Genomic DNA, 23,109 nt, shown 5'->3' with positions numbered 1-23,109 from the left:
TGTTTTCACTTGCTGAGCGAAAACATTGGTTGCTGTAAGTCATCTTTATTTTCCTGTCATTCAACTTTTGCAGCAGCAGAGTGTCAGCTTAGTACCAGTAGTATACTTGTGTAATTGGCAGATAATGGGGACCCACTTGTAAAAAAAAAAATGCTCCATAGTTATAATTGTGGTCAAGAACTCTTCAACTGTGCATTTCTAATGTATATGATCTGCGTGTAGGAAATGTTAGATTTAGTTGATCTGGTAAAGGATTTTTTTCTGGATAATTCGAACAACTAAACTTTACATGATGTAAACAATTACATAAATGCAACTTGCAGATCATAGTTTATGTTAAATAATGGAGTGGCTAAAGATGCACAATATGTTACAAGGTCTGTCCCAAATATACAGCCAAAACTGAGAAAAGTACAAAATAAAGGGAATTACAAATTATTTAAACAATACAATGTTAGAATATAAATCAAATTCAAATATTGTGTGTTTTGAAATGAATGCCTTGTAAGGGAAAACTGTAACATATAAATGATTACTTTTTTAATGTTTTAGTTGGATATACCACCAGTGATCTTGTGTTCATGTGGCAGTCTGACCCAGTTCAGATGGATGAGATTGCTCTCCCTCAGTTTGACATCAAACAAGAAGACATCATATATGGAAACTGCACAAAATACTACCAAGGAACAGGTTAGTCTTTATAATTATTAAAGCAGATCAACTTACCCCTTTGATGGGGCAAGTTCAGTCTTAAGCAAATGTTGTCATGGCCCCTGGTAATGCATTAATATCACCTTGATTGACAGAAGACATCCTGAAGTAAAGGTTGCTATTGTCATTTGACTTCTATCTCATTCGGGTCGCCAGCCTACGTGTCCACGCCCACATTGAATCAAGTGAAACGTACCTCTCACTAGTGTCTTCGGCAAACTTTGCACAACTTATTTGATTGGGCAGAGCTTGAATGTATGTGGCCGGACACCATTAAAAAATGCTAAGGGGTATGAAACCTTCCACAAGAGTCTATGACAAATGGTTCATGAGTTATGAAGGGGGTTGGCAAAAATGTGGGCGGGGCAAAGTGTTACCAATGAAAAACTCCCTGCTGAGTGCAATGACACCTTCCCCAAGAGTCTACGGCAAACGGTTAATGAGTGGTCGGGTCGCGGGGGTAGCAGTTCCAGCAGAGAGCCCCAAACTTTATTTTCCCTGGCGACATCAACCAGCTCTGACTGGGGGATCCCAAGGCGCTCCCAGGCCAGCGAAGAGATATAATCCCTCCACCTGGTCCTAGGTCTACCCCTTGGTCTCTTCCCAGCTGGACGTGCCTGGAACACCTCCCTAGGGAAGCGCCCAGGTGGCATCCTAACTAGGTGCCCGAACCACCTCAACTGGCTCCTTTCGACGCGAAGGAGGAGCGGCTGAACTCCGAGTCCCTCCCTGATGACCGAACTTCTCACCTTATCCCTAAGGGAGACACCAGCCACCCTGCGGAGAAAACCCATCTCGGCCGCTTGTAGGGGTGGGGGAAAATACATCATTGGCCTGTATATGTCTTCAGGGCTGGACCCCCTAGCAGGGGTATTCAAATAAAATTCAACGAGGTCCAGTTAGAGAAAATCTCCCCATGCAAAGGTCCGGAACATCAAAATGTCTAACTTGCTTTATGAATTAGTGTGATATATATTGAAGTAGCTGCAGCTTTATCAACGTCTGCATGTAATCAACAACTGACTGCCAATCAAATAAAGAAAGTACAATTCAAAAACAACTATTTATTATCAATTAACATTGAACTATACAGATATACAGTAAATACTGTGGATATGTGTAATGTTCCTCTCGGGCTGCATTTAAAAATAAAATAGAGAAAATAAATAAAATAGCTTTTGAAAATATGTGCATCTTAAAAGTGCTTAATTTTAGATAAATAAAATAAAGTGTAGCAGCAGCTTGAGTTTCCCTTTTTCTTTGTTAACCGTTTCACATCATGGCTTAACAGTTTCAGACGTTTATAGAACAACATCAGTCTTTACATCATAACTTTTGTGTTGAACAGAGTTAAAGTTTCTCTTTCTTTCCCTCTTATATTGCAGTCCCTCACTCACTTGTTTTTATTCAGTGTGAGAATTGAGCTCGAGTTTAAATCTGGGCTGAAATTGTGTCAGGGCCCTCCTCATACACACATGCAGGTGCTCATTGGTTAGCCTTCCCTGGAACGATATTTAGTTTTTGTGACCTCAGTTCTGACTTGAGAGGGAATGTTTGGTCAACCACTTTGTGTTTTGTCTCATAGTGGCGTTTAGGCACTTTTAATGAGCGCCACGGTCTCTGAACAAATGAGACACACTGGCTCTGTGCTCCCAGTGGGCAGGATGAATGATTCCACTCAGGGTTCAAAGCTCTGTTCTCTCTGTCCACTTTCCTCTTCTTGGAGAGCGCCATGTGTAATTATGTGCCTCTCCCTGCCTGCCGCTAACACGCCTGTTCACTCTCCGCTTCTCTCCCTGTATCGCTAATTATTCTCCTCGCTCACTTTCCTCTCTGCTTCTCCCATCTCTTCTTCTGTGTTTCTCTCCCTGTATTGCTCACTCGTCTCTTTCGCCCCCTGTCGGTGGCAGTTAAAATAGAATCGCCCCGTCAAAATTGAAATCCCCTATTAATGTATTGATTACTGGTCCGGTCCGCCTGTTGCCGACCCCTGCCCTATAGCATAGTTCAGTAACAGGCGGACCTTTGAAGTGCCAATGTGAAACGCTACTATGAGACAAAACACAAAGTGTTTGACCAAACATTCTATGAAGGTAGATATGGTGCAAAATGCGAGAGCTTGTAAAACCTGATGTGAGCGCTTGTGTGCATACATTTACACTTGTATAAAATATCCACGTATCTGTGAACCAAATTTGAAGTCACAGAAGAAAAAAAATGAACTTAGTGATGAAATGTTCACTTTCAGAAAAATATTTATTTTTTAAATATATTTTCCATTACAACTGCAACTTGGTTATTACAACCTCTCAAATCAGTCATTACAACTTCACGAATCTGCTCTGTGGCAGTATACATCGACAAATCTGCGGCCTTGACTTTTGCTACACTTCTTGCGATGAATGTGTCGCTAAAGTAATTTTCACCTGTATATGTGGGGGGAGGGGGGTTGGAGCAAAGGGACGGAGCTATCAGAACGAGGAGGCGCAAACTCGGGTCAGTCACACAGCCATGTCAGGTCGAACCGGATGAAAATATTCTGAAAAGTGCTTATATTGTTATTATAGAAGTATGTGATGGCAATTCCACTGCCCTACAATGTCTCCTAAGTTTCTATAGAAACCTTTGTTTTGGTATTTTACTTTTTGTTTTTATTACTTCAGAGATGATGAAAACATTTCAAGTATCCCTCCAAAATACCACATTAAGACAACTTACATTTTGATGAATGGATGGTAAAAAAAAAAAGGGTTTCTGGAAACTGTTCAGAAACCAATTTTAGTATAGGTAAAATTGTCAAATTTCACTGCATGCAAAAAACACCATGATTTTTGTTAAGTTCATACAGGTCTGTTTAATTTAAACGTTGTCCCCTCTTTTGTTTGCATGCTTTATGGAATCAGCTCCCTTACAATCTCTCTTTGCCCTTATCCACGGTAAAGTGTAACAGCCTAAAAATAAGTATCTGAATGGAAGGAAACTTTAGTTCAGGTTAGACACCCTCCACTTCCACCTACATTCTTTATCAAAAGAGACTTTAGGTTTCAAGTCAACTGTCTTCTATTTATTGTGAATCTTGCCTCCAAACCCCCTGGGTTGCACAAAAAGAAGCCTTTATTGTTAAGTAAGATACACCCATTGCAAACATACCTACACAGTGTGCATTACAATTTTTTTCTCTGTGTGTTTCCAGGATACTACACCTGCGTTGAAGTGATTTTTACATTGCGTAGGCAGGTTGGTTTCTACTTGATGGGGGTTTATGCTCCAACTCTGTTGATTGTCGTTTTGTCCTGGTTATCATTCTGGATCAACCCTGATGCCTCCGCTGCAAGGGTGCCATTGGGTAAGTACAACAAATAAACAATGTATATGATGTATTGTATCAATAAACATTTCAATATTCAGAAATGGTACTCCGGTATCAGCCATACAATTCTCCCTATTCTTCATTCATTCAAATGTATATACATCCAAGTAACAATGGAAAGGGACAAGAATATGAAAGAAGGCTACGGATTACAGAACAATGCCAAACTAGAAGCCAAAAATAAATGTGAAGCTAGTTTCCTGCCAGATTGAGTCATAAAATAAAGTAAGATAATTTATGTTTGGAAGCCAATTATCCTTTTTTTCAAGGAGGGAGGGGGGGGGGGGTCATTTGTAATGTAACGTAACAAGATGATCTTCATCCAGAGGCTAGACTTGCACAGGTCAGAGATCTCCAGCTGACACTTGCGTTTAAAAACACACAGGTGCACTCTCTTTATCTCTCTCACTCTCTCTCACTCACACACACACACACACACACACACACACACACACACACACACACACACACACACACACACACACACACACACACACACACACACACACACACACACACACACACACACACACACACACACACACACACACACACACAATGTAAAAGTGTGGAATGTATTACGTATCCCATCCATGTTGTCATATTTTAAGTGTGGGGTGGATGAAACACCCGAATGAAAAATATCTTTATACATTTCAATTGTCAAAAAATTATTAGAATATGGTCATAACCAATAACAAATAAATCAAACTTATTTATGTTATTTTTGTTGTTCATTTATAGTGGTGAGCGTGCAGGTCTTCTACCACCTGTCTCAGAGCCTCTCCTCCTCCCTTTGTGAAGCAGCATGGTTACTAAAATGTTACAGAACCACTGAGCCTCATGTAGACTCACATTGACTATCCAAACACCCTAGAAGTCCTCGACTTCACCAACCTGAGCTGTAGACAGAGCATCTCTCACTTCCTGACTGACTCTGACTCAACAGGTATTAGAGTATTCGTTATTCTCGCGTCCAGGAGAGAAGCTTTAAAAGTAAGAGACAAAGGAGTCTCTGAGAAAGGTTCAAATGGGTACTTTAATTAAATGGCGCAGTAATTTAACAAGCAGGAGATGTGAGGAGAGAAAAACTGCAGCTTCCTCTCAGTCCGGGCCGTGGAAAAAGAGACCCCACAAAGCTCCATCACCTGACTATATATCTCATTTGGCTCCTCCTCTTCAGTGGCGGCTGTGGTCTCCCTCCTTTGGTCTTCAATGTCTGTTATTGCGCATAACAGAGGATTCTGACATTGTACGTTCAATACATAACTAAACACGCCTTTTCTCCTCATACTCCCTTTCATTAATTTTTATTTAATATATTTTAATGGCTGTAATCGTGTTTCCCGTAAAACCTGAAGTCAAGCTTACTGTTGGTATTTCGGAGATCCCTTCCGGAATAGCTTTTCAAAATAAACTTTAACCGCAGGCGAAAGCTAACCGGAAGTATTTTCACAATAAAACAGTTATAAAATGACTGTTTAAACTATCTTGTATCATTAAATATTGATTTTAATTTCTAACAATCCCTCCTTACAGACCCTTTAGGGTATGTCAATAATACTTCATCTGAACTTTGCATAGTACATAACTCATATAAAAAACATACAATCAAAATGGAATGGTTCAATATCAGTCATCAAAAATACAAAAAATACTTTGGTTAGTCTTCAACACATAGACTGTATATATAAATGGACGTAGTGTCCGTGACGTCACCCATAGGATTCTGCAGAGTTGCCGTGAAGCCCTTAGTAGGCGGAGTCGGCCACTAACGGCTCGACAGTGACGTCATAGTTCAACTCCCGCCTGCTCCAAATAAGGGCAAAGAGGCGGAGCCGAGGCGGGACCTGCTTCCACCGAGCTGGAAGATTAAGAGCTAGCTGAAGCTACCAAGCTAAGCTAACATGCTCCCCATCTGCACACTGCCGTCGCATTTTACGTTTCCAAGGTAAGCGGACATGAAACTATTCAGCAAAACTATAAATAATAATCTAAGTTATTGAGTTTTTAGCATAATACTTCAGAATCTTAAAATCAACACTGGAATCAAGCAAATATTAATATGTTTGCATGACATTAGTTATTTATATTTTGATATAACTTAATTACACGTTTAATACATTTAAGTCAAGCTAAGGTACATGTGATGGTTGCTAGTTAGTGCTCTTACCTGTGAGGCCTCCTCCAAACAGCATAATAACTGAATCATTAAAACTAAGTACCAGTTCTAGATCCTTGACTTTAGACAAACAATTAAAAAGACAAAATGTATTTAAAGACCAATCTTTATTTGAATGTGCCTCTTAACCTGAGATATTAGTTATACAGTAATATTATTGACAATCTAAAAAAACTGAGCAACTCAACAGTCAACTTTATATTTCTTATTGTCCAAAGCATTTATTATTTTCATTTTTCCCCTCTCATATTCAGTGTGGACGGATTGAGACAGCATGGTGTCCAGAGAGCTGCAGAGACTTCAGGGAGAAACCTCCGTGTGATGGACGTCCTGTCTGTTGGTTTGGAGAGGACTAAGGGTCTTCCCTCTGCGAGGAGGACTGAGGGTCTTTCCTCAGCGAGGAGGACCAGGCCTGATGGAGCATGCTGGGCAAAGCTGATACCAACTGCACAGGCCTAGTCGGTCACTTTATTTGACTAAATGTGTTTACTTATACATTTAATAGGTTTACACCTTCTGTCCATATGTGCTTTTTATTTAAAACATTTTTGATTAACTTTTGGTTCACATTTCAATAAATTGTATTTGTATTTGCACTCCTTTCGTCCATTATTCTTACTGAAAATGTTAGATTACACATTCACATCTGACTGAAGATTGGCCCCATTTATTTGTGACATTGCAAACTCTGCGGGACAAGGCACAAGTGATGTGAATCTCATAAAGTGAGGCAAATAGAAATAATCAGCTGATGGAGTGTAGATGTGGAAATAGGTGTATTCGATCAGCTGACTGTGTTTTCACAATAAAAGTAGTTTCTTAGTGAATGTCCTGTACTGGTCTTAAAATCTCATAACATCAGCTGTTAATGTTCCTCTTGGATGTTCTTCTTGACCCTCAGAGAAGGAGAAAATGTCGTGTCTTTCAGGCATGTCCTTTCCTAACAAAAATGACAGGAAACATAAAACATATTATTGCAGAACAAGTGTGTTATTTATGAAAGTGGTGTGTTTGTGTGTTTAGGGGCGTAGATATAATTATTTTGTAATTGTAATGATTTGTTTTTATTTCAACAGTGAGCTACAAAGACGATCAGATTATGAATGAACAGTATGAAGCTCATCAACATTGAAATATATGTTATTATCAAAATAATATTTAACTGTTATCAAAACGTAGTGCAACTCAGAGCCCTAGAGAGATAAGAGTTACGACACTCCCATCGACCTCCGTTGTAAAAAATGGCGGCGCCTACTTCCGGGGTATGGACATCGAAATAGTTCAAAATATTGTCATTTGGGCGTTGAACCTCATTCACTTACATTACGGCGCGTCGATTAGTTCCAGAGGTAAGTTGCTGAAATATCGAACTCTTTTGAATTGTCAACTGTCTATATTGTATCAGAGGCCCTTTATGATGCTTATACTGGTCTTCATTTGTATATGCACAGCGTAATTATCTATATTTTATCTTGGTTGTTACAACCAATTTAGCTAGCATTGCCTGCTAGTTAGCTAGCGCGACTTCGTCAGCTTTGAAGGTAAGATTTCAGTAATGAATCGCTAGCAGCTTATATATCAACAGTGTTGGGACTAATGCGTTACAAAGTAACGCGTTACTGTAACGCCGTTATTTTTGGCAGTAACTAGTACTCTAACGCTTTACTTCAGTAACTCAGTTACCGTTACTACATGGTGCGTTACTCCGTTACCTCGTTAGTTTTTTTATATAGTCAACAGCCAGGTGAACAGAGATGAGTAGCCTACCTTAAGTACAGTACTTAAGTAAATGTACTTAGATACTTCCTGTGTCACATGCGGAGACGGGCTGTGGGCGTGTTTGTGTTGTTTACTAACAAGACTATAATGGCGGCGGCGAAGCTCAAGTCTAGTTTCTCCACCTGGAGATATTCTCACTATTTCACTTTTGTCGAGCACAAAGAAAAGAACGTTTTAGTTAAATGTAAGTTGTGTCTTGGCGGGTCAAAGATCCTATCTACTGCCCAAACCAGTAATTCAAATCTCTTAAAACATCTGCAGAAACAACATGCTGGGACGAAGCTAGTAGCTAAGACCACAGAGACTCAGCCGACGCCACTCCACCTCCACCTAAGCAACAGCGGCTGGATTTTAACCAAGGGACTGCTAGCCAGGGAAAAGTCGATAAAGCCATTGCACGTTATGTTGTAGAACACATGCAGGCTATTGCTACAGTGGAGTCACCCGCTTTCAGGGAGCTAGTTAGCATGATAGCATGTCCGGGCGGCACACGGCATATGGGACGGAAAACTTTTTCCAACTACCTGGAGAAATAATATACAAAAATGGAAAGCCAGCTAATATCGATGCAATCCAGATTGCATATAATGCATGTCAAGTTGATCAACAGATTGTATTATTCTCCAATGCAATAAAAGTACTGAAAGGAAGGCTATAAGGGAATTAATGGGAGCCATTTTTAATAAGTAACGAAAACGTTACTTTTCACAGTAACGCATTACTTTTTGGTGTAAGTAACTAGTAAAGTAACTGAGTTACTTTTGAAATGAAGTAACTAGTAATGGTAACTAGTTACTGGTTTTCAGTAACTAGCACAACACTGTATATCAATGATGCTGGGTAACTAACAAGCAGGATTTAGATATGTGTTTTTATTGTTATTTTGGTTTTTATCCGCTGAACCTGACCGTGTCAGCCATCCTTAGTCGGCTTTTTCTGTATGATATGACTTAACTGCTAGCACTAGTAGAAATGAGGTGGCGTTTGTGATAAATATTTCATTTAATATTTCATTGAATTTTGGGATATACTAACATTTCATTATGTGACATGTTGACTGTACTTTGTTTTTTTTTGTACTGTTCCGTGTTAACTCATCTGTACTGTACAACTAGCCTAGCGCTACTTTTTAATGCTTGATGGCATGCTAGGATATATTCCTTTGTATTGTAATATACACACTAGTTTAATGATTGTTCTTCAAAGGTATTATTCAGTCTTAAACAAATAATAGCCTACTGAATAGGCTACTCTACAGCAGTGAATGAAGGATGAGCCATGGTCATGCATCCAAAATGTTTATTTTTAACAAAATAAACACTTACAAAAAAAAAATAATTAGCACTTTTTTTTATTCAGCCTCATATGTCAGCCTCATATGGCTGTTGCTGCTGCTGAAGGAGGGTGCTGCTGCTGGAGGAGAGTGCTGCTGCTGGAGGGTGCTGCTGCTGAAGGAGGCTGGTGCTGGCAACGGCTGCAGGTGATGACTGCTGAAAGAAGAGGAGGCTGGAGGCTGCTGACGGTGGACCGGGAATGGAGATGCCAAGTACATCGATGGCAACGAGTAAGGTGTTTGGCAGTGGCCTAGATGTTATGACCTTCGGTGCAGAGGTCTGTTGGGTCTTCTTTGCCTTCTTACTCTGACTCTTGCTGCCAAGACACCCTTTATGTTTATCCTTCCTCTCAGCCCTGATGCACTTTGATGCAATCCTTAACCTCAGCTTGATGTATGTTGAGAGGATTTTTTTTTCTGGTCATGGCATGAGGGAAGGTTGCTGTCCAGCAACATGGCTTCTTGTTCCAGCTGTGACACTATATTTGAGGACTCCATGAGGGAATCGCTCGTCCTCACACGGAACAGCTGCTCCACGTTCTGAACAACGGTGAAAACCTCATCAGATGGACGGTAAAGTGCACCCCTTTTAAATTATTTGAATACCAGCAGACCAGCTCTCTCATTTTCACCATCACTGACATTTTTCACTAGGGCACACTGGCATTTGTCACAAAGTGAGAAGCTGATGACCCTTTTCACGATGTATCCTGCAAGGTGGTATAGCACACAGGACTCGGTTTTAGTGATGTCAGGTGGTGTTGTCAGGTCTACTAGCTGCTCCACTCTCAGAACGTCAGGAGGACTGCAGCTGCTGTTCTGCGTGTCCAGGAAGTCTGCCAAGTGGTCTGATCCATCCTCCACGTAACTGCCAGTATGCACTGGCGATAGGAACTGGCCCACAGTGACAGTGCGCAGAGCATATTGGAACTCTACAGGTGTTGGGACAGAGTTCCTCAGACGAATGGACGAAAATGTGTTTTCCAGGCAGTCTTGAGTGAAGCGGCTTGTGAGAACAAATTTGTGCCCTTGTCTCAACAGGTCATGCTGGACCTCCAGGATTGTTGTTGTGGCCATCACCAGTCCTGTCTGGACTGGTTTCCAGCTGCCCTTGGGACCGATCTTCAGGCCCCGAAACAGATGGATGGAGTCCCGGAGGAAGCTGATGGCCTTATCATACTCCTCCATCTTGAAATGACTTAGGGCAGTAACAGTGTTGCGTGACGACATGAGGTCAAACCAGTGGTCCACCGTCTCCAAAAACCACGCAGTGGTAAGGTAGGACTCTGGTCTGTGCTCCTCTGCCACCATGTACCTCAGGGCAGCACTCAATGACTTGGAGAAGACGTGCATTGCTGAACTGACCTTCATTTTCTCAAAATGACTAGGCTCCAGGACGCCTCTAGACAGCTTAGGTGCCAGTTTTAGGGCCATTCCCTCTTGGTATGACACCAGATCCTTCAGGGGGCCAACAGACACCACACTGGACGGCAGCTTCTCTTTATCCACCACATCCTGTGGTATGGTGATGACGTGACCATTCACCAAGGCACTCTTTAAATTCTTCACCACGTGTGGAACATCAGGCATGAAGTACAGGTGCTGGTGTGGCTTCACAGGAAGTTAAATAGTTGCTTACCCTAACCCTTTTTTGTAAATAGTATTGCTTTTTTGTAAATAGTTGCTTACCCTAACCCTTTTTTGTAAATAGTATTGCTTTTTTATAAATAGTTGCTTTTTTGTAAATAGTTGTTTGTAAATATTTGTAAAATGCCCCCCGCCCCCCCACAATTGTTGTTCGCACAATTATGCTTCTGTTTTTTACTTTTTGGTGTCCAATGTTCAGTCACTGTTTTGGTAAGCAACAATTTGTTTTGGCCAAAATGTGTTATTCACACTCCTGACTCCAGTTTGATGTGCTGCATTCTCCTCTGAGTGGTCCTGATTTCAGGCAGAGGTCATGGCTTCGAAGGTTTTATAATCTGTATAAACTTTTTCCATACACTGTTCTTAATAGGGGGCGTGTGGTGCAGTGGGTTGTGAGTTGGTATTCGGATCAGGAGGTCACAGGTTCAAACCCCACTGCAGTCAGCATGTCGTTGTGTCCCTGGGCAAGACACTTCATCCCAAATTGCTCCTGTGGGGATTGCCCACAGTATTGAGTATGTAAGTCGCTTTGGATAAAAGCGTCTAACAAGTAACATGTAATGTAATGTAATGTTAATACTTGTTCACACATTTGTTCGTCCCTTTTACTTTGTTCTTCCTGTTGTTCTTGTTCAAACACATATATCAATTGTTCATCCACTGTTGTGGTAAAATGATATTCATAGTCTTAACATGATCATGCTACCCATGCTAACATGAACACAAACGTTTCCCTCCAAAAATGTAAAACGTATCTAAGTAATAGGCTACCAAGCTTTCCGTTGTCACCCTGCCTCTCCAAATGCAAAACTGTCAATAAAAAGTATGCAATAATGCAATTACAGCTGAAAAAGTACTTGGGTGTGTGTGTTTTTTTTATATATATATTTACCATTCAATAACGCAATCGCTGCTGTCTGTCTGTCCCATAGAATAACATGACAGCGCAGCGCAACTATACTACGGACGTGACTGCCCTGGCAGTGACAGCAACATAGCCTGCTTGTGCTACCACACTTTCCCCTCAAAATATCGTTAAATAACGAAACTTATAAATAGTGCCAATCCATACAAAGTGTAACCACATCATGTAAATATGAAAGCAATCTTTAAAAAATAACAGCGTTGGTTTAATCTATGACTATTTTGACCATGTTTGTGCTGTTTTTGCCATAGAGAAGCATTGCAACGGAAGTGCGTTTTGAACTATCCCGGCATACATAAACCACGTGACCGGCTGGCGGCGACATCAAAGAGTGTCGTAACTCTTATCTCTCTAGGGCTCTGGTGCAACTGTAGAAGCTTGCTCTGTTGTCTCACTGAAAGAATAACTTTTACCACGTTTTTTACAGACAATATTGAGAGATAAATAGTAGCAGTTCTCACTATGTGTTAAATATCTTTGCCTTCAATACATTAAATTAGAAAGCTGACAAAACCATATTTCTTTAGCCTTTATTTATACAGGTGTAGATCTCATTGAGACACAAGGTCTCATTTTCACACAATCATAGTGCTTGTTAACATCTAAATGTAACCTTTTGCATGGAAAAAACCCTCAACTTAACTGATGTGTAGGTGATCTAGTATTTAGTATTGTTTAATGTAATGTATATCAGTGTATTAAAGTCAATACTTCATTTATTTAAACCAATATCTTTCTTGATTCTTTGTACAGTATGAAAAAAATAGTCTTTGTAGCTGTGCTGAAGTTCACTGCTGTGAGGAGTCCAGTTCTGTCTCTCACTCTCTGGTCCAGCCTGTCTGCATCACCTGGACACCTTAAACAAACAGATATATATGTAAAGTACCATGTGAACAAACAATATAACTGATTATTATTATTATGTTGAACATGTTGGATTGTGTATTGTCCGAGTCAGGGTCCTTTTTATTTTACTGTAACTTTGGAAGTTGTGTTACCAATGCTTACTGTTAATAAAAACAACAAGGTTTGGGTTCGTTCTTCAGATGACTGTGACGTTAACGTGTAAGCTCAATAATGAACTCCAGCTCGACCAACCATATTGTAATATCTAACCTAATCATCTTGAAATATGACATTATTATTTGTAATATACACACATCTTATTGTGAGGTTGATTTCACATACACTACTTCGACAAGAGCTTGTCTACATACTTGAGCATAGCCAATTTAAATTAACCTTAGCGATGCATACAGTTCCTACCTACATAATAAAATATCTCTAAGTTACAAGGATGACCTTATTTTATAACCTCAAACAGAAGCCGTTTGTTCTACAGTATTATCCCACTTAACGCTTGTCTATTTCGTTTTAACCTTTATATATACACAGTCTATGATTTTAACTTGGAGGCTACGATTAGCATCATTAGCACCGATGTAGCTACCACTCACTTACACGCTAACCCAAGCCTTAACATTCATTACGTAGCTGATTAAAATCATAAACACATCAATAAGTACTCGAATTTCACTTACCGCAAAAACCGCATTCATGCACCGTCTGTTTCAACCACAGAGCGAGTCACAATAGTCCGATATATAAGCATGAAGAACAAACAACCACGGCCGGTGTTATGCTGTGTGGGGGGTGCATTTTTTCTCAACTCATCTGTTTAATTAATATTAAGCCTTAAAGTTATGCATATATTAGGGCGTGGTCACATTGAGTGACAGCTCTGTCAAGTGACTGCTGCTGCTAGCTTCTTGTCTCTCTGCTTGCTGCTCCGTGAAGCTAGCTACAGGGACTCTGCCTGCTCAGCTCATACAGGGAACACAACTTGAAGCCGGTGTTATGCCGTAGATTGAAGCCCTGCCGTGGATTGAAGCCCTGTTCGCGGGGACGCGCAAAGGTGACGTAATCGCCTGTATTGAGCTTTTGCCGTTTTTTCACCCTTTTCAAAGCTTTTTTCTCTCTTTTGAATGATATATCAGATTAAACAGCAAACGGCTGAATAAATAATGTGCATACAATTGCGAGGAGGCTCGTTTTAAGGACACGTTTTTCAGATCTGTCACAATCTTCGTATTGGAATACACTTACGTTTTTGAGTGTATATTCCCACTCTGTTATATTCCTCCTTCCTACAGAACAGACAATGACGGGATAATATGTGATTTGTCAATAGTCCTATTTCTTAAAAACTTCTCTGTTGTTTAAGTGTCTGATAACCACGAATAGTAAGCAATGATATAACAGTAATGATATCACATGATCATGTCAGACAGACACTATGTTATTTTCAATCAAGCCTACAAGATAATGTGTTCAAACTGGCTTCACTCACTTGAATTGCTCTTTTGAATATCATTTTTATATATTCCTACTCAACACATGTTTGCATTGTAATGCCACTCCTATTTTTTTTTAATTGTATTTTAAAGTGACATTGAATGCTTTGAAAGGTGCCCTAAAATAAAGTGTATTATTGATCTTATATCTGTGCCTGTATTACATTACATTTCATTTTCTATCACACTATTAATGTTCCTTATTTTAGACTAGGTTAATCCTGGTGTCAATAGGGAAGATCTGCACTGTTCTCTACATAACATGTTCAGAGCAGGTATTTCTCCTGCCGGATTTGGAACCCCCCCCTATATCTTTCACCAAAATCACACTGTTGTCTGATGTTCCCCTCTAGTTTGTGCTCACCAAAGCATTTCACTCTGGGCCCTGCAGGTGAAAAACTGAAGAGGGGCTTCAAAATCCGGCAGTGCAGTTGTTAGAGCTGCCGGTTTTTGAAGCGCCCCCTGTAATTTTGGCCAGGATAGTCACAGACTCACCAAAATCACACTGGTGTTGCCTGTTCCCCTCTAGTTTGTGCTCACAAAAGCATTTCACTCTGGGCCCTGCAGGTGAAAAACTAAAGAGGGGCTTAAAAATCCGGCAGATCAGGTGTTGGTGCTGCCGGATTTGGAACCCCCTCTTTAGTTTTGTGTCCATGTGGTAATAAAGAAGACCTCACCCAAACATATTTGTTCACATTTGTGGTATCTTATCCATTTCTTTACTTTATTGCAATAGGTTTCTAAATTATAAATAATTAGACCAATACAGTATTTTTCGTTTGCAAACACACTAAAATTACACATAAAGCAACATTATTTAAAGTGACACTCAAAAGCAAAACCTCAGCTCAAGTCTCCAAAAATCTAAACACATTTTCAGCTTTGCACTCAACTTTAAATTCAACAGGGCACTTTTGCAACACTGCACGCAGTTCTACAGTTCAGGCAAACAACTGACATAGTCACTTGTTTGCCATTTTCAAAACACTGCCATTAAAAATCAAATACACATGCCAAATGACCATAAACACTGAACTGCTTTATTGTTGACTCATCAATCAGGATGAAAGCACTGTAAAAAGACTGTGCATGCCTCTTCTACAGGCAGTGGAAGAGAGGGGAGATATCCTCTGTGATGGTGAGGAGCTAGCCACAATGAAAATAAGATTTTATTTGAAACCAGTGGCTCATTTTCAATGGAAAGGACGAAGGCTTGTGATTAACATAGGAATCATTAAGGATGCAATATGGCTCCTGAGTTTATGTCTCATTGAATTGGCCAAGGCAGGAACAGATGGCCCCACGGGTGCCTGTGACAACTTTGAAAACTAAGTGTGTGTGAGTCAGTTTATGCATGAACGTTGGTGTTTATGTGAATGTGTGTTATATGTATTTATTTTCCAACATTTGCTTCTGCGGGGTGTAGGGGATTTCACATGCATCCATCACAAATGTATGACCTGTGTGTAGGTGGTCTGCCAATACATTCATGGTGGAACCACCGGTTACACACATCACAGGCGATCTATGAAAAAAACAATTGCATTGTGTTTAATATTTTCAGTTCATACCATAATGATAGCAGGGAAAAACAGCATTTTTGTTGTTTCAGTTATAACAAATCTATAATTAACATGATTGTATGTCAATATAATTTTTACCCAGTATGTGTACTCGTTCCTTTGCGCAGCACAATAGCAACAGATAGCGCCAAGGTCATCTGTTAACAAAAACAGTTGGCACAAGAAATGACAATCAATATATATGCAGTACATATTTTACTGAATCAACCACCTATTTTGCTGTGAGATACGAGTTAATTTTGTATTGCAGTTGTATATTTAAAATCTTGTCTAACCTACGCTTTTCTGTGTATCCTTAAAAAGAATATGCATTTAGACAAATACATTTAGGGAAACATTTTATTTACAATACATCTGCTAGCAAGAGTAAACATACCAGTGTGTTGGATCAGGGTTGTGGCTATGTTCCATCTGTGCTCTGCAATAGCCTGCTTGGTTGTTGCGAAGGAGATGTGGTGTTCTGCGCTCAAAATGCTTTCAGCAAACTTCAGTGAAATGAAAGGAAATGTTTTTTAAAATATTATTGCAAAGAAAATTGAGTCAATAGAGTTATGTTTATCAAGGAAGACGAAAATGTGTGTACGTTACACTAGCCGTTTACATGTAAGCTCTTTCAAAGCAAAGTGTAACTTGGTTTTGTAGCTTACCTTTAAGGCAAACTAGATAGTCTGTGACTATCCTGGAGAAAGATATGGGGGGGGGTTCCAAATCCGGCAGCACCAACACCTGATCTGCCGGATTTTGAAGCCCCTCTTTAGTTTTGTACCTGCTGGGCCCAGAGTGAAATGCTTTTGTGAGCACAAACTAGAGGGGAACAGCCAGCACCAGTGTGATTTTGGTGAGTCTGTCACTATCCTGGCCAAAATTACAGCGGGCGCTTCAAAATCCGGCAGCTCTAACAACTGCACTGCCGGATTTTGAAGCCCCTCTTTAGTTTTTCACCTGCAAGGCCCGGAGTAAAATGCTTTTGTGAGCACAAACTAGAGGGGAACAGCAAACAACAGTATGATTTTGGTGAAGTTGTGACTATCCTGGAGAAAGATATGGGGGGGGTTCCAAATCCGGCAGCACCAACACCTGCTCTGCCGGATTTTGAAGCCCCTCTTTATTTTTGTACCTGCTGGGCCCAGAGTGAAATGCTTTTGTGAGCATAAACTAGAGGGGAACAGCAAGCACCAGTGTGATTTTGGTGACATTGTGACTGTCCTGGAGAAAGATATAGGGGGGGTTCCAAATCCGGCAGGAGAAATACCTGCTCTGAACATGTTATGTAGAGAACAGTGCAGATCTTCCCTATTGACACCAGGATTAACCTAGTCTAAAATAAGGAACATTAATAGTGTGATAGAAAATGAAATGTAATGTAATACAGGCACAGATCAATAATACACTTTATTTTAGGTTACCTTTCAAAGCATTCACCTTAAAATACAATAAAAAAAAAATAGGAGTGGCATTACAATGCAAACATGTGTTGAGTAGGAATATATAAAAATGATATTCAAAAGAGCAATTCAAGTGAGTGAAGCCAGTTTGAACACATTATCTTGTAGGCTTGATTGAAAATAACATAGTGTCTGTCTGACATGATCATGTGATATCATTACGGTTATATCATTGCTTACTATTCGTGGTTATCAGACACTTAAACAACAGAGAAGTTTTTAAGAAATAGGACTATTGACAAATCACATATTATCCCGTCATTGTCTGTTCTGTAGGAAGGAGGAATATAACAGAGTGGGACTATACACTCAAAAACGTAAGTGTATTCCAATACGAAGATTGTGACAGATCTGAGAAACGTGTCCTTAAAACGAGCCTCCTCGCAATTGTATGCACATTATTTATTCAGCCGTTTGCTGTTTAATCTGATATATCATTCAAAAGAGAGAAAAAAGCTTTGAAAAGGGTGAAAAAACGGCAAAAGCTCAATACAGGCGATTACGTCACCTTTGCGCGTCCCCGCGAACAGGGCTTCAATCCACGGCAAGGCTTCAACCTACGGCATAACACCGGCTTCAAGTTGTGTTCCCTGTATGAGCTGAGCAGGCAGAGTCCCTGTAGCTAGCTTCACGGAGCAGCAAGCAGAGAGACAAGAAGCTAGCAGCAGCAGTCACTTGACAGAGCTGTCACTCAATGTGACCACGCCCTAATATATGCATAACTTTAAGGCTTAATATTAATTAAACAGATGAGTTGAGAAAAAATGCACCCCCCACACAGTAGTCATGAAGGGGGAATCTAACTATACAGAGAATATGTTTTTTTGAACCACGATGTAAACATGTTTGTTTCTGCTTTAAGTTGGGCATTTTAACATGGGGGTCTATGGAAATTGCTCCCTTCTGCAGCCTGCTCCTACTGGCCACTAGATGAACTGCAGTGTGTGGCACTTCCGTATTGGCGTCCCGGCTCTTCCCCAGAGTTTGCCGCTTGCTTCAACATAAAAGTTTTTCTTTGTGCATAACTTCTAGTGTTAACATTCAATATCACTCTACAAAATAGCAGCAATTAGCTTAGTATCAGAATATTTCTTACTCCCTCCTTTCACAGAAATCGTTCTCATACCACATTCAATATTAAGGCACTTGTTTTTACAAAGTATAAAAGAAACAAACTATTTTAGAATAGCACAAGCTATAACAAATACACCATGTTGGAATAGTGCATGGTAATAGAAAATACACCATTGTAGCATTGTAGCTGGTTCTTCATTCAAATTATATCATTTGAAATATCACTGGTTTGGACCTTTAGAAGTATCACATCATTTGGACATTCTTTGAACAATCTCATCATTGAAAATCCATATCATTTTAAACAATCTCATCATTTACATCCATCTCTGTATATGGGAGTGGGTTGTCTTGTTCTGCTATCATTTGTAACTGTTTCCTTGTGATAAATGTACCCTCCCTCCTTTCATACCTTTTAAGGTATGAAAGTAATATGTTCTCTAGAAAAAACCATTGTGATCAATCGGTACGTTAGGGTGCAGGTACATGGAATGCAACTACAACATCTAGCACTCCGCTGGGCACCCCTATACTATCCTTGTACACTGTGGAGCCTAAACTCCCCCTGGGACTGGTCTCTTAGCCCTACTGGTTTTGGGGTGTTTCGCCATGTTGATTATCTGATCCGCTGTCATTGGTACTGCATAAAAAACATCACTGGCTGTACTAGTGCAAAGGTCCCAGTCCAATCCTGTGGCAAGACTGAATACAAGGTTTTAGTTCCACAATACCACCAAACACCTACTCTGGGATACGACATTTTAGACAGTCATTTCTGGGAGAAGATTTTGGTCAGTTACAACAGTTGTAGAATTTCATCACTTAAAAGTTCCTACTTCAGTAGCTTTGGGCGGTCTGTTCTAATGCAGTGATAAAGTCCCTGAAATGGTGAGAAAACCAGTGGAATATCACTAACTCATTATACTAATGTATCTTCAATTCTGGTCAACTTAACCTGTTAAGCCCGAGAGACCCCGGTACCCTCCCGCAACATCTTGCAGGAAACAGTGTCTGAGGGCATGTTCATTTAATAAACTATGCATGTTTTATATCCATGTAACGGGAAGAAACTCATCTAACTGATCATTTTTAAAAAAAGCCCACAATGCGAAAAATGCTAACAGATTACTGCACCGAAATTCACTGACAAAACCTTATTATTTATCTTTTCTGCACATCCATGACATCGTTTCACATCGTGAGGTGACACAGAATCGAAGGGTACCCTCATTATCCGAACTCGCGGAGATAATAACAAGAACAGACATCAAAACATGTGGCGCTAGGTAGCTAAAAACGCTAACATGGCTCAACTGCTCTGTCAACTGTCGTAGTCTGGTCAAAAGTAGTCTTCAATGGCATTAACATGATAAAAACGCTGCTGAAGTTAATCCAGAGGTGCCCAGTACGTCGACCGCGGTCGACCGCGGGGGCAATGCTGGTATATCGCGAGTCATTCATAAAGAAAAAAATCCAGCTCCGTTAAAATAGACAAAACAGGTTTTGATCCCTCCTCCCTTGGCCTCCCTGCCACTTAATTCAGAAGTTTACTTGATTGACAAAAAAAGCGACCTATCGCTTTCCAGTCTGTTAACCCAGAATGCAAAGCGATACAAAATCAGTCAAGTGCCGGGAAAACTCAAATTAAGTTAAAGAGACGAACAACAAAATGAGTGCGGGACCGAGCAAAAAGCTAAAAACATACCACTTCCACACAGAATGGGAGGAAGAATATTTGTTTGTGATGTCACATTCAAAGGTTATTTGCCTTAATTGTAAAGCAAGCGTCACTCTGCCAAAGACAGGTAACGTGGAGAGGCATTATCGGAGTGTTCACAAGGCATATTCTTTCACACACACATACGGGTTTTGGGCCGAGGGCGACACCGTACTTCCGGTATCCACCATTTCACACGAGGTGCAAGCAGAATATCATAGTCTATTGCCTTAATCAATATCTAGTCAACTCTAAAATACCACATATATGCATTGGCATGATAATATTATTGTAACAAGTGGGGTATTCACCTGGTGTTTCTAGTAGATGCTGCCAAAATCGACCGAAAGCCACTTTCGAGAGTCGTTTTTCCATACATCTGCAGGCAGTCTGTAAGGGGCAATCGGACAACCCACACAGCTCTAGTTTACGCTGGTAACGACATGCAGCGATTTCTTCTGTCGTTAATTCAGAAAAAAAACCTAGTGCGCTCTGCCTGGCTATATTACCTAGCTGTTTATATTAGCACCTCCAGGATATTAGCACCTCCAGGAAAATGGCGTATTTCTATATAGATATATGGCGCGCGTTGCATTGTGGGTAGCTTGTGACGTCACTGTGTGTGAAAGAATGACAGCGACTTCCCTCAGAGTAGCGAGTTGAGAAAGAGAAAGGTCATGTATTATTGCTACACAAACATTATCTCGCAGTCTTAGTGTCGCCAACTCGTTTCTAACATGCAAAAAGACAAACAAATGCGTCTATGGTCGGTGTATTTTCGATCTTTCCAATCGAGACGAGATCTCTCTCTGCCCGTCTGTTTGCGAGGGGGCGGGGCAGTGTACACACATGCGGCTGCTACATGCAGCAACACACGGCGGGGATGGCGGAGAGAAGCGCCATCAAGGTGTGGTTAAATGTTACCCGTCTCGATGTGGACAATGCTCCTTGCCAATAGCATTTGGCATGTAAGGGCGGTAACACGAGCAATTTATCTAAACATTTAGCAAAAGTGCACCACATTCAGATGGAGAAATGCACCGGGTTGGACTGTCTTTCTAGTAGCTCTGTAGCTCCATCCACGAGTAACGTTTCCACGTCAGCAACACACAGAGTTAACACAATTATACAAGCATGGGTTAATGATTAGAGGTAACAGAGTTACTCTTTATTTTGTTAAAGTTTCAGCTATTCTGTTTACAGTTCTGTCATCAGATTATTTAATACGGTTTGTTAAAACATTGTTGTTTCTTTTGATGTGAAATATTATTGATTTAATTAATAAAAAGCAATGTTAATTTTGTTCACAATTTGTTTAGTTAATTTAATAATATATGTATTTTTGAATCAAGTATTCATCTTTATTGTCTTCATTGTTAGTTTCCACATGCCTAAAACAACCTCAAGTTACATCTAAAAGTTGATGGCTAAATAAGAACGTTTGAGAAATTGTGCAAGGCATAATAATCATAATAGTCGATTAATCGTTTCATTAATCGATAGATTAATCGATTATCAAATTAGTCGTTTGTTGCAGCCCTATTGTAGTTATCCCATGTATAAATAAAACGTGTTATTCAGCAACCCTTGCAATTTGGGATTTTATTTTTGGTTGGTAGACCTCTGTGAGCTGGTCATTTCAAAAGTAGCTCACCAGCCAAACAAGTGTGGGCACCCCTGGTTTAATCCAATGTGTCAAATCAAATCAAGTTTTATTTATATAGCACATTTATAAACGATTTTTGGTCGAGCCAAAGTGCTGTACATATAATAAAAATAGCCTACAGTAGAGACACTTTACAGCAAATACAACAGCACAGATTGTTCAGAATATCAGTATGAGAAAAAACGACACCCTCTATCCTTAGACCCTCACATCGTACAAGGAAAAACTTCCGGAGAAAAACCCACAGTTTAAAGGGAAAAATGGGAGAAACCTCAGGGAGAGCAACAGAGGAGGGATCCCTCTCCCATGACGGACAGACGTGCAATAGATGCCGTGTCTAAATCGAAGAGATAATACATTCCGTCTGTGTCCCTTTGAAATGATTTCTGATAATCCATAAGCAATAAACCTGCGTTTCCGTTTCTAAAAGTCAGAGCGACAGCTTCACTCTGGTGCAAAACTATGTGCACGAAGCCAACACCTTTTTGTTTTAGACTGTGTGTGAGTGGGGGGGATTCCCCTTCGATTCTATTGGCTCTAACGGTCAGAAAGAGACCAAAATCGACCAATGGGTTCCAGAGAAACGGTAAAACCCCCATTTCCACCTCAGAGGTTGAGTTTATTTTGCTAAACCTCTCTAAAAAGGTCAAATGTCACTTGTTTTGCATCAATTTCGATACAGGGTACTTATTATATGTTGTACTTTGGATTCCTAAAGCGTTTAGTCTACCTTACCATCATCCAAGCGTAGTTTTCACTATAAGTAAAAAATAATGTTTGAACGGACACTATAATTTACAGTTTTTTACTATGTTCAATCTGAATTTTCTTTAAAATAAAAAACATCTATATTGATTCTGACTTTTCTACATCCAACCCACATGTTTATCATTACTTTGAGAAAAAATATTATTAATTTGACCCTTTTAGAAGGGAAGATATGGTCATTTGTTCTGGGAATGTCATCTTCGATCCAGATACCTGAAAAACAGGTAACGGATAACAGATAACGGGTTAAAGAACTATACTAAACCCCTTAAACAGTGTGTGGAACCTTGGGTGCCCGAGCATGTGATAATTACTCCCTCCTTTATCAAGGATTTTAAAAACAGAAGTCATTTCATTAATGGTTTGTAGTTCAATTCAGGAATTTTCACTCATGGCAGATATGTTTCTCCTTTTAAATAACATCTCTAAATGTCAGGTCATCACTGATTAAATGGATGAGCATTAGAGGTGGTGGCACTTGTCTTTTAAAACTCATACTCTGGTGCCGTGCGCTCCCTCTGAAGCTGCAAGTAAGATTTAAAACATCTGCAGGGT

At 40.1% G+C, this 23,109-nt stretch overlaps 1 protein-coding gene across 3 annotated transcripts in view; it reads left to right on the top strand.

Annotated features, from left to right (window-relative positions):
* LOC117551569 (glycine receptor subunit beta-like) overlaps positions 1-23,109 on the top strand; it is a gene marked incomplete at its 5' end in the record, with an annotated part of 89,816 nt that overhangs the window by 41,334 nt on the left and 25,373 nt on the right. For all 3 annotated transcript variants that reach the window (XM_034224479.1, XM_034224480.1, XM_034224481.1), the window contains 2 exon segments: positions 553-690; positions 3,905-4,057. In XM_034224479.1, the coding sequence (XP_034080370.1) occupies positions 553-690; positions 3,905-4,057 (291 nt within the window).

This window comes from Gymnodraco acuticeps, unplaced genomic scaffold, assembly GCF_902827175.1.
Source record: "Gymnodraco acuticeps unplaced genomic scaffold, fGymAcu1.1, whole genome shotgun sequence".
NCBI lineage: Eukaryota > Metazoa > Chordata > Actinopteri > Perciformes > Bathydraconidae > Gymnodraco > Gymnodraco acuticeps.
Note: the sequence above shows the minus strand (reverse complement) of the source record. Positions and strands in the feature narration are given on the sequence as shown.